The 17,500-nt window shown below is 48.3% G+C and overlaps 1 protein-coding gene across 8 annotated transcripts in view; it reads left to right on the top strand.

The window, feature by feature from the left end:
• Nucleotides 1-17,500, top strand: part of agap1 (ArfGAP with GTPase domain, ankyrin repeat and PH domain 1) — a 245,605-nt gene that overhangs the window by 103,358 nt on the left and 124,747 nt on the right. For 5 of the 8 annotated variants that reach the window (XM_071330514.1, XM_071330513.1, XM_071330511.1 and 2 more), the window contains exons 2-7: nucleotides 7,331-7,389; nucleotides 7,670-7,757; nucleotides 10,316-10,330; nucleotides 13,152-13,237; nucleotides 16,274-16,415; nucleotides 17,498-17,500. The exon at nucleotides 17,498-17,500 is cut by the window's right edge and continues 132 nt beyond it. In XM_071330514.1, coding sequence (XP_071186615.1) covers nucleotides 7,331-7,389; nucleotides 7,670-7,757; nucleotides 10,316-10,330; nucleotides 13,152-13,237; nucleotides 16,274-16,415; nucleotides 17,498-17,500 — 393 coding nt within the window. The remainder of the gene's footprint in view (nucleotides 1-7,330; nucleotides 7,390-7,669; nucleotides 7,758-10,315; nucleotides 10,331-13,151; nucleotides 13,238-16,273; nucleotides 16,416-17,497) is intronic. The other 3 variants (XM_071330515.1, XM_071330516.1, XM_071330512.1) reach the window with 1 other exon arrangement.

The following is a 17,500-nucleotide window of genomic DNA, read 5'->3' on the forward strand; positions in this document are numbered from 1 at the left end:
TGTGGTGGAACACGAGGGGTTGGGATAACGTCTGACAATATGGTCCACAGCCTTCCCATAGCCACGGCTTTGACTGGACTGGACTGATGTGGTGGAACACGAGGGGTTGGGATAACGTCTGACAATATGGTCCACAGCCTTCCCATAGCCACGGCTTTGACTGGACTGGACTGATGTGGTGGAACACGAGGGGTTGGGATAACGTCTGACAATATGGTCCACAGCCTTCCCATAGCCACGGCTTTGACTGGACTGGACTGATGTGGTGGAACACGAGGGGTTGGGATAACGTCTGACAATATGGTCCACAGCCTTCCCATAGCCACGGCTTTGACTGGACTAGACTGATGTGGTGGAACACGAGGGGTTGGGATAACGTCTGACAATATGGTCCACAGCCTTCCCATAGCCACGGCTTTGACTGGACTAGACCGATGTGGTGGAACACGAGGGGTTGGGATAACGTCTGACAATATGGTCCACAGCCTTCCCATAGCCACGGCTTTGACTGGACTAGACCGATGTGGTGGAACACGAGGGGTTGGGATAACGTCTGACAATATGGTCCACAGCCTTCCCATAGCCACGGCTTTGACTGGACTAGACCGATGTGGTGGAACACGAGGGGTTGGGATAACGTCTGACAATATGGTCCACAGCCTTCCCATAGCCACGGCTTTGACTGGACTAGACCGATGTGGTGGAACACGAGGGGTTGGGATAACGTCTGACAATATGGTCCACAGCCTTCCCATAGCCACGGCTTTGACTGGACTAGACCGATGTGGTGGAACACGAGGGGTTGGGATAACGTCTGACAATATGGTCCACAGCCTTCCCATAGCCACGGCTTTGACTGGACTAGACCGATGTGGTGGAACACGAGGGGTTGGGATAACGTCTGACAATATGGTCCACAGCCTTCCCATAGCCACGGCTTTGACTGGACTAGACCGATGTGGTGGAACACGAGGGGTTGGGATAACGTCTGACAATATGGTCCACAGCCTTCCCATAGCCACGGCTTTGACTGGACTAGACCGATGTGGTGGAACACGAGGGGTTGGGATAACGTCTGACAATATGGTCCACAGCCTTCCCATAGCCACGGCTTTGACTGGACTAGACCGATGTGGTGGAACACGAGGGGTTGGGATAACGTCTGACAATATGGTCCACAGCCTTCCCATAGCCACGGCTTTGACTGGACTAGACCGATGTGGTGGAACACGAGGGGTTGGGATAACGTCTGACAATATGGTCCACAGCCTTCCCATAGCCACGGCTTTGACTGGACTAGACCGATGTGGTGGAACACGAGGGGTTGGGATAACGTCTGACAATATGGTCCACAGCCTTCCCATAGCCACGGCTTTGACTGGACTAGACCGATGTGGTGGAACACGAGGGGTTGGGATAACGTCTGACAATATGGTCCACAGCCTTCCCATAGCCACGGCTTTGACTGGACTAGACCGATGTGGTGGAACACGAGGGGTTGGGATAACGTCTGACAATATGGTCCACAGCCTTCCCATAGCCACGGCTTTGACTGGACTAGACCGATGTGGTGGAACACGAGGGGTTGGGATAACGTCTGACAATATGGTCCACAGCCTTCCCATAGCCACGGCTTTGACTGGACTAGACCGATGTGGTGGAACACGAGGGGTTGGGATAACGTCTGACAATATGGTCCACAGCCTTCCCATAGCCACGGCTTTGACTGGACTAGACCGATGTGGTGGAACACGAGGGGTTGGGATAACGTCTGACAATATGGTCCACAGCCTTCCCATAGCCACGGCTTTGACTGGACTAGACCGATGTGGTGGAACACGAGGGGTTGGGATAACGTCTGACAATATGGTCCACAGCCTTCCCATAGCCACGGCTTTGACTGGACTAGACCGATGTGGTGGAACACGAGGGGTTGGGATAACGTCTGACAATATGGTCCACAGCCTTCCCATAGCCACGGCTTTGACTGGACTAGACCGATGTGGTGGAACACGAGGGGTTGGGATAACGTCTGACAATATGGTCCACAGCCTTCCCATAGCCACGGCTTTGAAAACACCTGTTTGGTACTCAAGGCATTAATAAAGAGTGTGGTGTCTTTACTGTAGTGTCTGTCTGTACTGTAGTGTCTATCTGTACTGTAGTGTCTGTACTGTAGTGACTGTCTGTCTGTACTGTAGTCACTGTCTGCCTGTAGTGTCTGTCTGTACTGTAGTGTATGTCTGTCTGTACTGTAGTGACTGTCTGCCTGTAGTGTCTGCCTGTAGTGTAGTGTATGTCTGCCTGTAGTGTAGTGACTGTCTGTACTGTAGTGACTGTCTGCCTGTACTGTAGTGACTGTCTGCCTGTACTGTAGTGACTGTCTGCCTACTGTAGTGACTGTACTGTAGTGACTGTCTGTAGTGTCTGCCTGTAGTGTAGTGACTGTCTGTCTGCCTGTACTGTAGTGACTCTGTCTGTACTGTAGTGACTGTCTGCCTGTAGTGTAGTGACTGTCTGCCTGTAGTGTAGTGACTGTCTGTCTGTCTGTACTGTAGTGACTGTCTGTACTGTAGTGACTGTCTGTCTGTAGTGTCTGCCTGTAGTGCAGTGTAGTGACTGTCTGCCTGTAGTGTCTGCCTGTAGTGTAGTGACTGTCTGTAGTGTAGTGACTGTCTGTAGTGTAGTGACTGTCTGTAGTGTAGTGAGTGTAGTGACTGTCTGTAGTGTAGTGAGTGTAGTGTCTGCCTGTAGTGTAGTGTAGTGACTGCCTGTAGTGTAGTGACTGCCTGTAGTGTAGTGTCTGCCTGTAGTGTAGTATAGTGTAGTGTCTGCCTGTAGTATAGTGTAGTGTCTGCCTGTAGTATAGTGTAGTGTCTGCCTGTAGTGTAGTATAGTGTAGTGTCTGCCTGTAGTGTTGTGTAGTATAGTGTCTGCCTGTAGTGTCTGCCTGTAGTGTAGTGACTGTCTGTAGTGTAGTGACTGTCTGTAGTGTAGTGAGTGTAGTGTCTGCCTGTAGTGTAGTGTAGTGTCTGCCTGTAGTGTAGTGTCTGCCTGTAGTGTAGTATAGTGTAGTGTCTGCCTGTAGTGTAGTATAGTGTAGTGTCTGCCTGTAGTATAGTGTAGTGCCTGCCTGTAGTGTAGTATAGTGTAGTGTCTGCCTGTAGTGTAGTGTAGTATAGTGTCTGCCTGTAGTGTAGTATAGTGTAGTGTCTGCCTGTAGTGTAGTATAGTGTAGTGTCTGCCTGTAGTATAGTATAGTGTCTGCCTGACACAGATTGTCCCTGATGAATTAGTAAAGCTAACACTGGTCCAAATGGAGGCCTAAATGGAACAGGGTTGTTTGTGGTCCTCAGTCCTGTCTGATGGTGGGGCCTGTGACCTACTTACCCCAGCAAGATAACACACTGGGGTGTCTGGAGAAACGGAAGGGCTGAATGGTGTGTGTGGCACAGTTGGTAGAGCATGACGCCTGCAATGCCAAGGGTCGTGGGTTTGTTTCCCGCTGGGGCCACCCATACGTGAAAATGTATGCATGACTAAGTCTCTTTGGACTGAGTCTCTTTGGACCGAGTCTCTTTGGACCGAGTCTCTTTGGACCGAGTCTCTTTGGACCGAGTCTCTTTGGACCGAGTCTCTTTGGACCGAGTCTCTTTGGACCGAGTCTCTTTGGATAATAGTCTCTTTGGACCGAGTCTCTTTGGACCGAGTCTCTTTGGACCGAGTCTCTTTGGACCGAGTCTCTTTGGACCGAGTCTCTTTGGACCGAGTCTCTTTGGACCGAGTCTGTTTGGATAATAGTCTCTTTGGACCGAGTCTCTTTGGATAATAGTCTCTTTGGACCGAGTCTCTTTGGATAATAGTCTCTTTGGACCGAGTCTCTTTGGATAATAGTCTCTTTGGACCGAGTCTCTTTGGACCGAGTCTCTTTGGACCGAGTCTCTTTGGACCGAGTCTCTTTGGATAATAGTCTCTTTGGACCGAGTCTCTTTGGATAATAGTCTCTTTGGACCGAGTCTCTTTGGATAATAGTCTCTTTGGACCGAGTCTCTTTGGATAATAGTCTCTTTGGACCGAGTCTGTTTGGATAATAGTCTCTTTGGACCGAGTCTCTTTGGATAATAGTCTCTTTGGATAATAGTCTCTTTGGATAATAGTCTCTTTGGACCGAGTCTCTTTGGACCGAGTCTCTTTGGACCGAGTCTCTTTGGACCGAGTCTCTTTGGACCGAGTCTCTTTGGATAATAGTCTCTTTGGACCGAGTCTCTTTGGACCGAGTCTCTTTGGACCGAGTCTGTTTGGATAATAGTCTCTGCTACATGGCCTTCTATTAGAACAGCACTGTGTTGTGTGGGATTATAACAAGCGTGAACAGAGTCCTTTTCTAGAATGACCTGGTGTGTCGGCTCCTCCAGGGTGACACTGTGGTGAGATCGACTGGACGGCCCTGATACAACTGACCACACACAGTAACCAGCAGTGATGTGTGTGTGTGTGACCGTTACTAGTTGGGTGTGTGTGTGACCGTTACTAGTTGGGTGTGTGTGTGACCGTTACTAGTTGGGTGTGTGTGTGACCGTTACTAGTTGGGTGTGTGTGTGACCGTTACTAGTTGGGTGTGTGTGTGACCGTTACTAGTTAGGTGTGTGTGTGACCGTTACTAGTTGGGTGTGTGTGTGTGTGACCGTTACTAGTTGGGTGTGTGTGTGACCGTTACTAGTTAGGTGTGTGTGTGACCGTTACTAGTTGGGTGTGTGTGTGTGTGACCGTTACTAGTTGGGTGTGTGTGTGACCGTTACTAGTTGGGTGTGTGTGTGACCGTTACTAGTTAGGTGTGTGTGTGACCGTTACTAGTTGGGTGTGTGTGTGTGACCGTTACTAGTTGGGTTTGTGTGTGTGACCGTTACTAGTTGGGTGTGTGTGTGTGACCGTTACTAGTTGGGTGTGTGTGTGACCGTTACTAGTTGGGTGTGTGTGTGACCGTTACTAGTTGGGTGTGTGTGTGACCGTTACTAGTTGGGTGTGTGTGTGACCGTTACTAGTTGGGTGTGTGTGTGACCGTTACTAGTTGGGTGTGTGTGTGACCGTTACTAGTTGGGTGTGTGTGTGACCGTTACTAGTTGGGTGTGTGTGTGACCGTTACTAGTTGGGTGTGTGTGTGTGACCGTTACTAGTTGGGTGTGTGTGTGTGACCGTTACTAGTTGGGTGTGTGTGTGTGACCGTTACTAGTTGGGTGTGTGTGTGACCGTTACTAGTTGGGTGTGTGTGTGACCGTTACTAGTTGGGTGTGTGTGTGTGACCGTTACTAGTTAGGTGTGTGTGTGACCGTTACTAGTTGGGTGTGTGTGTGTGACCGTTACTAGTTAGGTGTGTGTGTGACCGTTACTAGTTAGGTGTGTGTGTGACCGTTACTAGTTGGGTGTGTGTGTGACCGTTACTAGTTGGGTGTGTGTGTGTGACCGTTACTAGTTGGGTGTGTGTGTGTGACCGTTACTAGTTGGGTGTGTGTGTGTGACCGTTACTAGTTGGGTGTGTGTGTGACCGTTACTAGTTGTGTGTGTGTGTGACCGTTACTAGTTGGGTGTGTGTGTGTGACCGTTACTAGTTAGGTGTGTGTGTGACCGTTACTAGTTAGGTGTGTGTGCTGTGTTCTACAGTATCTGCTGTAACAACCAGTGAGGAGGAGGAGGAGGGGCTAGGAGGTCATGGGAAATGAGGGGAGTGATTGGAGTGGCAGAGGGGTGGCAGTTTATTACCCCCACGCATTACTACACACACACACACACACACACACACACACACACACACACACACACACACTGTACACAAACTGTACACAAACTGTACACAGCACACTGCAATTATAGATGACAATACACTATCACCCACGCTCGTGTAGCAATCATTCACACATGCACCACCCATTATTACAGTCAACAGATGCAATTCCAAACAACACGTTCACATTACAGTCTCTCAACGCAACCTCCTCACACAGCTGTAACCTACAGTTAAATATACTGACCTCACTCAACCCTCCATCTAGCCTGCCAGGTCTTATCTCTGTCTCATAAACAGCCGAGGGTGAAGTGGAGGAATGTACACAGGACCTACAGAACGCAGCAGAGTAGAGGCCACATCTCCTGTTAGTCCACTAGCCTTAATAACAGACAAGGAAACAGGTGTGGCGTAAGGACAGTTGGCATCAGAATGCCTTGTATATAATGACTAGCTCCACCCCTAACCCTCTCACCTCTATGGGTATAAGCCACGCCCACATCCCCTCTGATTGGTGCTTTGGTTAGCCTGGTTCCTCCTGAAAGATCTATTCTGGCATTAACCGTGTGCTGCCAGAGAATGGCCCTGCCAGCGCCACAACAGTGAGCCAAGATGGAGCTCAGGGCTCCAATAGAGCCAGTCGCAGAGCAGCTGGTGTGATATTAAACATTAAGAGTGTGACCGGCTCCACCGCGGGCCTGCTGCTTTTGTTTGGCAGCCATGCTGGGCCTCTGATGGATAATAAGACCTGGGCCCAGTCAGGCTAATGGGCTTCACGGCCAGGGAGATATTATACCTAGCCAGTAGCCTCACAGCCAGGGAGATATTATACCTAGCCAGTAGCCTCACAGCCAGGGAGATATTACACCTAGCCAGTAGCCTCACAGCCAGGGAGATATTATACCTAGCCAGTAGCCTCACAGCCAGGGAGATGTTACACCTAGCCAGTAGCCTCACAGCCAGGGAGATATTACACCTAGCCAGTAGCCTCACAGCCAGGGAGATATCACACCTAGCCAGTAGCCTCACAGCCAGGGAGATATTATACCTAGCCAGTAGCCTCACAGCCAGGGAGATATTACACCTAGCCAACTAGCCAGTAGCATGTTAGCCAATACCACACACACCTACTATGGGCAGCATTCTTCAGGATTCGTTCAGCTGGTATAGTAGTTGTTCAGTGTAGTGTATCATCTGTCTTGTTGACTTGCTGTTCAGTGTGTATGTACAGCTGATATGCTCTACTGAAGACATCCATTCAGACCAGACAGGAAGTATCTCTGAGAGGATGCAGCTATCCTAGCTGTCACTCAGCTGTCATCTTTAATGATACGCTCCTATCCTCCCCGAAGTCTCTCCTCATCCCTCCCTTTCTTCTCGTTTATCTGTCTCTGTCCTCCCTGTTAGTGGGTGACTACTGAGCAGGAACAGATTGGAACCCTTGTTGCCGTGACGTCTGGAGGACATAGATATTACAGCTTGTCAGACCTCTGATGTTATCTGGGTCGTGTGTGTACCGTTGATTGACAGGCTTCTCTCTCTTTGTTGCAGACGCCTTTGTGAACAGCCAGGAGTGGACCCTGAGCCGATCGGTACCAGAACTCAAAGTGGTGAGTCTGAAATTGGATACAAACGCTCCAATGAGTCTTCTCCTGGACGTGCATGTACACAGACCAGGAATGAGGTCAAAACATCAAACAGAATATAATTACCTTCCTCTATATTCCATATTCTCTGTATTCATGTATGCATCTCAGGCAGTCTTCCTCTGAAGCTCTTCTCAGCTTTATCCACTGCAGCACACCCCTTCTGATTATTACAAGCCAACGAAGAAGATATGCAAAACCAGGAAACAGCCTCATTTCCCTGTTCTTCTTCTTCCTCCCCCAGGGCATTGTGGGTAACCTGGCCAGTGGGAAGTCTGCGCTGGTCCACAGGTACCTGACAGGAACATACGTCCAGGAGGAATCTCCAGAAGGTAAGACCAGTGTGCTCTCTACTGCTCACCATGTCTGTGTTTGTGTCTGTACCAGTGTGTGTCTGTACCAGTGTGTGTCTGTACCCGTGTGTGTCTGTGCCTGTCAGTGGAGGACTCTGAAATGGCACCCTTTTCACTACTTTGTATTAGGGCACTATATATAGGGAATAGGGTGCCATTTCGGATACAGATCATGTCTGTCAGTCGATAGCGGTGTGGTTGGTGAGGAAAAAGCTTCCTAGAAAGCCTTAACAAATGAACCAGGGTGCCGTGATCATGCTTAACTACACCGCCTGCTTAACTCAACTACCCAGCTACAAGGAGCTGGAGAGAGCAGTATGTAACTTCTGAAGCCAGTGTTCTCTCCCTGTTACCTCTCCTCACCTCCACCCTAGGCTGCATCTCAATAGTCCAGTGTCCTCTCCTCCACTCCAGGCTGCATCTCAATAGTCCAGTGTCCTCTCCTCCACTCCAGGCTGCATCTCAATAGTCCAGTGTCCTCTCCTCCACTCCAGGCTGCATCTCAATAGTCCAGTGTCCTCTCCTCCACTCCAGGCTGCATCTCAATAGTCCAGTGTCCTCTCCTCCACCCTAGGCTGCATCTCAATAGTCCAGTGTCCTCTCCTCCACTCCAGGCTGCATCTCAATAGTCCAGTGTCCTCTCCTCCACTCCAGGCTGTGTCTCAATAGTCCAGTGTCCTCTCCTCCACTCCAGGCTGCATCTCATCGCTCATCTGTCGTTTTGCTTTCAGCTCTCCTGTGGCTTCATATCAATGCAGATGAAGGAAGGGAGATTGGGAGAGGAAGTCACCAGACACTATTGAGATGCAGCCCTTAGTGTAGCGTTAGCGTGTTAGCATCATCAGTACAGTCCAGGCCCTGAGGAGACACACAGCCATACTCTGCATCCATTATTGAAGCTAAGAGGAGGCACCCTGCCAGCTCTGCTCGCCCACATACGGGAGCCCTCTCTACGCTCTACTTTCAGAGACCTAAGCATGTTAATATTTCAGCACTAACTCTCATGTTCCTATGAGTCTGTAGAAAACGTTGCCTCATAAATTTACATTTGACATTTTAGTCATTTAGCGGTCGCTCTTATCCAGAGAGACTTAACCCCAATTATTCCTTTAAGTGCCTTGCTCAAGGGCATATTGACATGTTGTTGAAACCTGGTCGGCTCACCTATAGATGGGCTTAGATAGTCCTGTAGTGGAATAGCCAAGTCAATATTGAGATACCTACTGGAAGGTTCAACGTTTAACTGCAAGAGTTAAACTGTAGGATGATCTGTATCCCACTGTATTTGTCTGTCAGTCACTCTTCATAGCTGCTGGCTGGAGTCTGCAGGCCAGTGGCAGGCTGGGTAATATCCTAAAAGAAACATGTCAACAACTCAACGGGTGTTTTACGATTCTTTGCCTCTTGATTATAACAGTCAGCTGCCAAGAGAAACCCAATCCAGCGTTTGAAGGCAGAATGTGTTTTAGCGACGTTAAAATGACAAGCCGTAGCTCTTTGATCCAGGCACATTCTTGGCACCGCCGCCCATCGAGGAAGTGTTTCCACCCAAAAGAACTGTCTCTTTGATATCATTGTTGCATGACCAATGGCCTAACAGAAATAGAAAATCCCTGCTTGATCACACACACTGTCTTAACCACCTATCTAAAAATGGATGCTCCCAAGACGGTCCCCAATTCTCCTGGTAATTGATTGAGTTGTAGGCTACTGTAGTTGCTCCTACGGCCTAGCCTAGTAACCACCTAACCACACAGCTGCAGAGCTGCTAACCAGGCCTATTCTTAGTGTGTAGACTGGAGTCTGCAGAGGGACTGGCAGCTAGTACTGACTGCTGTGGTGGTCTCTCCCAGGTCCTCTCAGACACACAGCGTATGAATGGACACATTTATGATAGGTTATATAATACACCAACCCAAACACACCTGGCTCTTGTGACAACGTTCTCACAACGTCACCGCAGCGTGCTGGCTGCCATGTTAACACAACGTAAGGGCCCAATGTAGATAGCGTAAAGCAGGATAGTTGTGTGTGAGGTTATGGTACAGCGTCAGATGTGCTTATAGCTACTAGGATCTGTTTAAATACCTGCTCTTCTACCACCCACTGACTGACCAGGGATGATGTGCGATTGTGACATTCTATGTGATAACCCCACTGCACTCTCCCTACCCCCTCTCCTCTCACAGCTCTAGGCTGTACACTCTGCCTGGGATGCTTGGTCTTCTCTCTGACCTAGGGTGAATCTATGCAGTCTCTCTGTATTCTCTGTCTCTCTCTGTCTCTCTCTGTATGTCTCTGTCTGTCTCTCTCTCTCTGTCTCTCTGTCTCTCTCTCTCTCTGGGTCTCTCTCTATCTATCTCTGTCTTTGTCTGTCTGTCTGCCTGTCTGTCTGTCTCTGTCTGTCTCTGTGTGTCTCTGTGTGTCTCTGTGTGTCTTTGTCTCTGTGTGTGTGTTTAATTTGAACTGAGAATATAACTTGCACCTTGGATTTGCTTTTATTTCCTCTTGTTTTTCTTGGCTGCGTTTGTAACTAGCTGACGTGGATGCAGGTAACTATCCTCTTGTCTCCTTCTGTCTGTGTCTTGTGGAGGGTTTTCCTCTTTGCTCCAGGGCCTTACCATTTCACACTAGCAGCTTGATAATAGGTCAGGTTTCCCATAATCATTCCAGATATCACCACAACAATGCATTCTCTAGCTAAAGTGCTGCTCTGAATGGCCACAAGCCAGGTATTTCCCACTTAGACAATCTAGTGTGACAGTAAAGCAGCTAGATGATGAACCTGAGGCTGATCATGTTGCTGCTGTGCTAACATTTAGCTTGTAGCTTCACGTAGCGAACCCTCTCATTTTCACTCTGTCACTCTCTGTTGTTTAATTTGTGGCGCCACAACTCACCCCTTCTCTATATCACACACACACACACACTGAGCAGCTGACTCAGCAGAGAGCCCAGCCATAAAGCTGCACCAAGGGGACTGATACTTTAATACAACAGAAAACACAGCACACTACCTCTAATGGGGCGGCAGGTAGACTAGTGGTTAGAGCGTTGTAGGAACCGAAAGGTTGCTAGATCGAATTCCTGAGCTGCCATGGTAGAATTCCTGAGCTGCCATGGTAGAATTCCTGAGCTGCCAAGGTAGAATTCCTGAGCTGCCACGGTAGAATTCCTGAGCTGCCACGGTAAAAATCTGTCGTTCTGCCCCTGAACAAGGCAGTTAACCCACTGTTCCTAGGCTGTCATTGTAAATAAGAATTTGTTCTTAACTGACCTGCCTAGTTAAAGGTTAAATAAAAAAGAATATATCTATAAAATGAGGATTTTCTCTGCGTACAAATACGAGGGTGTGTGTATTTTGGTGTATATTTATTATTAGGGATTTTCCATCCACATTTTCTAGTTTTTCCTGTGCATGGATGGAGTCCACTTGGAGCTGCTTGGAGAGCAGAGAGGCCCTCTCCCTTCAAGAGGCCCTCGCCAGAGCGCTCAAAATACCCACCATGCTTCAGTCTATAACCGGACTGTGCCCCCGCCACCTCTTTCCTCCCCCATGCCCCACCCAGCCTTCCGCCAATCTCCCCCCTGAGCAGATTGGAGTGGGCTTCCGTCCATAACCCCGCAGCTGGAAAAAGAGCTGGAAAAATACTTTGGGAAGAGCTGCTGCTGTGTGGTGCTGGCTGACTGACTGACCCATGGCCTAGCCTCTTCCTGTTACCCTGACACACACACACACACACACACACACACACACACACACACACACACACACACACAGCCAGTTAAACATGTCATTATGGGAAGCCCTGCCTCGCCTGGCTCACATTCCAACCCCCAAACACCACAGATATGGTTAGCAGCGGCTCACACACTTAAGACCTGAGCTATATTAGATGGTATTTTTTACAGTTAAACAGTGTAGAAGTTGACAGGTTGCGTATCACTTTATTTTTAAACATCATTTTTTGTGTGTAAAAGTGTGCTTCATGCCATGCACACTAAGTTCCCTATAACTGGGGATGCAATGTCTTGCTCTAGGAAACAGACCACTCTAAAGTGTGTTGGTGTTTCTACTTTAAGGGGTGCTAGACTGATGTCTCTTTAACCAGGGAGTAAAACCCTGTGTTGTTGTCCCCCTGTGGGTCTAAGGAGTCAGACAGGGTTTTGCAGAATGTCCATGATGATGATGACTCCACATGGTGTGTCCTGAGGCCAAGGTTAGGTCTCAGTGTGCGACACGTTCTGCACAGTGTGTTCAGTCTGTCCCGGGCCTGGTCCCGCTCTCTCTCTTCATCTCCCTCTCCCTTCATCTCTCTCTCTTCATCTCTCTACATCTTCCTCTCTTCATCTCTCTACATCTTCCTCTCTTCATCTCTTTCTCTCCCTCTCTTCATCTCCCTCTCCATCTCTCTCTCGCCCTCTCTCCCTCTCTCTTCATATCTCTCTCCCTCTCTCTTCATATCTCTCTTCATCTCTCTTCATATCTCTCTTCATCTCTCCCTCTCTCTTCGTCTCTCTCTCCCTCTCTCTTCCGCTTCGTCTCTCTTCGTCTCTGTCTTCGTCTCTCTCTCCCTCTCTCTTCGTCTCCGTCTTCGTCTCTCTCTCTCCCTCTCTCTTCGTCTCTTCATCTCTCTCTCCCTCTCTCTTTGTCTCTCTCTTCGTCTCATTCTCTCCCTCTCTCTTCATAGGCCAACTACTCCCTGTGGATAGGCCAAGTACCCCCAGAGGTCTTAGTACCCCTAGGATGGCTCCCCAAGGCTGCTTAACCCCGGTCACGGGTCCATACCCTCTGACCTTTCCATCTGAGGTCAAGGTTCATAGGTCAGCCTAAGAGCATCTAGGCCAGAGAATAGGGTGTTGGTGGAGGACAGTGAGAGAACATCATTCTAACAGTTCTCACAGATAAAACATGTTTTTTTGAGGAATGACCTACTGGAATGTGTTGTACACACACACACACACACACACACACACACACACACACACACACACACACACACACATCTCTGTGTGTGGTTTACCTGTACAGCAGCATTCCTCTCATTCTCCTGTGGGTAGTCATTATCACCATCTAGTCCTGGACAGCTGACATCCTCAGTGTGTGTGTCTTTCCATTGATCATGTCTCCTTCTCACTACCGTTACCTCATCAAATCATTTTTACTACGTATTTATGACATGATCAACAGTTAGTTGAATTGACTCTAGCTGGTCTAACTCTCTATAGCTGCTATCCTGCTGAGATATCAACAGATGAAATGTGACATTGGACTGAAAGCTCAGTGAGTTTAGTTACTGTGGTTACTCATGTACTATGTGATCCGTCTCCATGTCAGTCCCTCTCCTCTCATCCTACGTGTTGTTCCTGCAGGGGGGCGTTTTAAGAAGGAGATAGTGGTGGACGGACAGAGCAACCTACTGCTCATCAGAGATGAAGGGGGCCCTCCGGAGGCTCAGGTTGGTATTACAGCTGTATTAACATGGCAGTATTCCTGTGGGTTGATGACAGGGTGGGTTTCCTGTACACAGATTAAACAGATGTAGTCCGAGAGTAGAACTCCACTTAATGGACATTCTCTGTTGATCATCCTTTTTAATCCAGAACTAGTGTTATTCTGGGTCCTCTAACCTCACCATACATGCAGAACTAGTGTTATTCTGGGTCCTCTAACCTCACTACACATGCAGAACTAGTGTTATTCTGGGTCCTCTAACCTCACTACACATGCAGAACTAGTGTTATTCTGGGTCCTCTAACCTCACCACACATGCAGAACTAGTGTTATTCTGGGTCCTCTAACCTCACTACACATGCAGAACTAGTGTTATTCTGGGTCCTCTAACCTCACTACACATGCAGAACAAGTGTTATTCTGGGTCCTCTAACCTCACTACACATGCAGAACTAGTGTTATTCTGGGTCCTCTAACCTCACCATACATGCAGAACTAGTGTTATTCTGGGTCCTCTAACCTCACTACACATCCAGAACTAGTGTTATTCTGGGTCCTCTAACCTCACCACACATGCAGAACTAGTGTTATTCTGGGTCCTCTAACCTCACTACACATGCAGAACTAGTGTTATTCTGGGTCCTCTAACCTCACCATACATGCAGAACTAGTGTTATTCTGGGTCCTCTAACCTCACCACACATGCAGAACTAGTGTTATTCTGGGTCCTCTAACCTCACTACACATGCAGAACTAGTGTTATTCTGGGTCCTCTAACCTCACTACACATGCAGAACTAGTGTTATTCTGGGTCCTCTAACCTCACTACACATGCAGAACTAGTGTTATTCTGGGTCCTCTAACCTCACTACACATGCAGAACAAGTGTTATTCTGGGTCCTCTAACCTCACTACACATGCAGAACTAGTGTTATTCTGGGTCCTCTAACCTCACCATACATGCAGAACTAGTGTTATTCTGGGTCCTCTAACCTCACTACACATCCAGAACTAGTGTTATTCTGGGTCCTCTAACCTCACCACACATGCAGAACTAGTGTTATTCTGGGTCCTCTAACCTCACTACACATGCAGAACTAGTGTTATTCTGGGTCCTCTAACCTCACTACACATGCAGAACTAGTGTTATTCTGGGTCCTCTAACCTCACTACACATCCAGAACTAGTGTTATTCTGGGTCCTCTAACCTCACCACACATGCAGAACTAGTGTTATTCTGGGTCCTCTAACCTCACTACACATGCAGAACTAGTGTTATTCTGGGTCCTCTAACCTCACCATACATGCAGAACTAGTGTTATTCTGGGTCCTCTAACCTCACTACACATGCAGAACTAGTGTTATTCTGGGTCCTCTAACCTCACCATACATCCAGAACTAGTGTTATTCTGGGTCCTCTAACCTCACCACACATGCAGAACTAGTGTTATTCTGGGTCCTCTAACCTCACCATACATCCAGAACTAGTGTTATTCTGGGTCCTCTAACCTCACCACACATCTAGAACTAGTGTTATTCTGGGTCCTCTAACCTCACTACACATACAGAACTAGTGTTATTCTGGGTCCTCTAACCTCACTACACATGCAGAACTAGTGTTATTCTGGGTCCTCTAACCTCACCATACATGCAGAACTAGTGTTATTCTGGGTCCTCTAACCTCACTACACATGCAGAACTAGTGTTATTCTGGGTCCTCTAACCTCACTACACATGCAGAACTAGTGTTATTCTGGGTCCTCTAACCTCACCACACATGCAGAACTAGTGTTATTCTGGGTCCTCTAACCTCACTACACATGCAGAACTAGTGTTATTCTGGGTCCTCTAACCTCACCACACATGCAGAACTAGTGTTATTCTGGGTCCTCTAACCTCACTACACATGCAGAACTAGTGTTATTCTGGGTCCTCTAACCTCACCACACATGCAGAACTAGTGTTATTCTGGGTCCTCTAACCTCACTACACATGCAGAACTAGTGTTATTCTGGGTCCTCTAACCTCACCATACATGCAGAACTAGTGTTATTCTGGGTCCTCTAACCTCACTACACATGCAGAACTAGTGTTATTCTGGGTCCTCTAACCTCACTACACATGCAGAACTAGTGTTATTCTGGGTCCTCTAACCTCACTACACATGCAGAACTAGTGTTATTCTGGGTCCTCTAACCTCACCATACATGCAGAACTAGTGTTATTCTGGGTCCTCTAACCTCACCACACATGCAGAACTAGTGTTATTCTGGGTCCTCTAACCTCACTACACATGCAGAACTAGTGTTATTCTGGGTCCTCTAACCTCACCATACATGCAGAACTAGTGTTATTCTGGGTCCTCTAACCTCACTACACATGCAGAACTAGTGTTATTCTGGGTCCTCTAACCTCACTACACATGCAGAACTAGTGTTATTCTGGGTCCTCTAACCTCACCATACATGCAGAACTAGTGTTATTCTGGGTCCTCTAACCTCACCACACATGCAGAACTAGTGTTATTCTGGGTCCTCTAACCTCACTACACATGCAGAACTAGTGTTATTCTGGGTCCTCTAACCTCACCACACATGCAGTCTGAACTACTAACCCTAGTTAAAACTACAATCCTTATTTGAAACAATATCAAAGCCTAACCCCGCCCCTGTTTTGGTAAAAAGCTGGAGAAATGTTACCACTCAAGTTCATAGAGTTATGGACACATGCACTGACCATTCATGATATACAATGTATCATTTTAACCATGTTTTCAGGCTATACAGTGTGTGTGTGTGTGTGTGTGTTTAAATACATTGGTGTAAAACAAGCTTGTATTTTGGTTTCTGATGGGCTACGACAGTTGAACTAAGCTCATGAGGCAAGTTATATTCTTCAAGAATCAATGGGTGTACATGTGTGTATATATAATTAATTTAGAAGTCCAAAAATAGATGTAGGACCTAAGGATTCTAGCGTTAACCTTACTATCCTTGTCTCTCTCTCACTTTCTCCTCTCTCTTCCTCTGTCTCTCTCCAGTTTGCCCTGTGGGTGGATGCAGTGATATTTGTGTTCAGTCTGGAGGATGAGATCAGTTTCCAGACAGTCTACCATTACTACAGCCGCATGGCTAACTACCGCAACACTGCTGAGGTGCCTCTGGTGCTGGTGGGGACGCAAGGTGAGACACACACACACTGGCACGCAGAGACACACACACACACTGGCACGCAGAGACATACACACACACTGGCACGCAGAGACACACACACACACTGGCACGCAGAGACACACACACACACTGGCACGCAGAGACACACACACACACTGGCACGCAGAGACACACACACACACACTGGCACGCAGAGACACACACACACACTGGCACGCAGAGACACACACACACACACTGGCACGCAGAGACACACACACACACACTTGGCACGCAGAGACACACACACACACACTTGGCACGCAGAGACACACACACACACACTTGGCACGCAGAGACACACACACACACACTTGGCACGCAGAGACACACACACACACACTTGGCACGCAGAGACACACACACACACACTTGGCACGCAGAGACACACACACACACACACTTGGCACGCAGAGACACACACACACACACACTTGGCACGCAGAGACACACACACACACACTTGGCACGCAGAGACACACACACACACACTTGGCACGCAGAGACACACACACACACACTTGGCACGCAGAGACACACACACACACACTTGGCACGCAGACACACACACACACACTTGCCACGCAGAGACACACACACACACTTGCCACGCAGAGACACACACACACACTTGCCACGCAGAGACACACACACACACACTTGCCACGCAGAGACACACACACACACACTTGCCACGCAGAGACACACACACACACACTTGCCACGCAGAGACACACACACACACACTTGCCACGCAGAGACACACACACACACACTTGCCACGCAGAGACACACACACACACACTTGCCACGCAGAGACACACACACACACACACACTGGCACGCAGACACACACACTGTGCATGAACAGAATACTTGGTTGCACCATAATTCCATACACGTCCTTGCATCTTTCCTCCAGCTATCTGAAATCCCTTCCTTGGAGTGCCACTGCCACCTAGCGCCTGTTTGTAATTACTGCAATAAGACATGCACTTCCTGTCTATCAGCACTAGAGGGCTCCACATGATTGTCTATTTCTGTGATTGCAGATG

This window comes from Salvelinus alpinus, chromosome 10 (genome assembly GCF_045679555.1).
Source record: "Salvelinus alpinus chromosome 10, SLU_Salpinus.1, whole genome shotgun sequence".
In the NCBI taxonomy this organism is placed as follows: domain Eukaryota; kingdom Metazoa; phylum Chordata; class Actinopteri; order Salmoniformes; family Salmonidae; genus Salvelinus; species Salvelinus alpinus.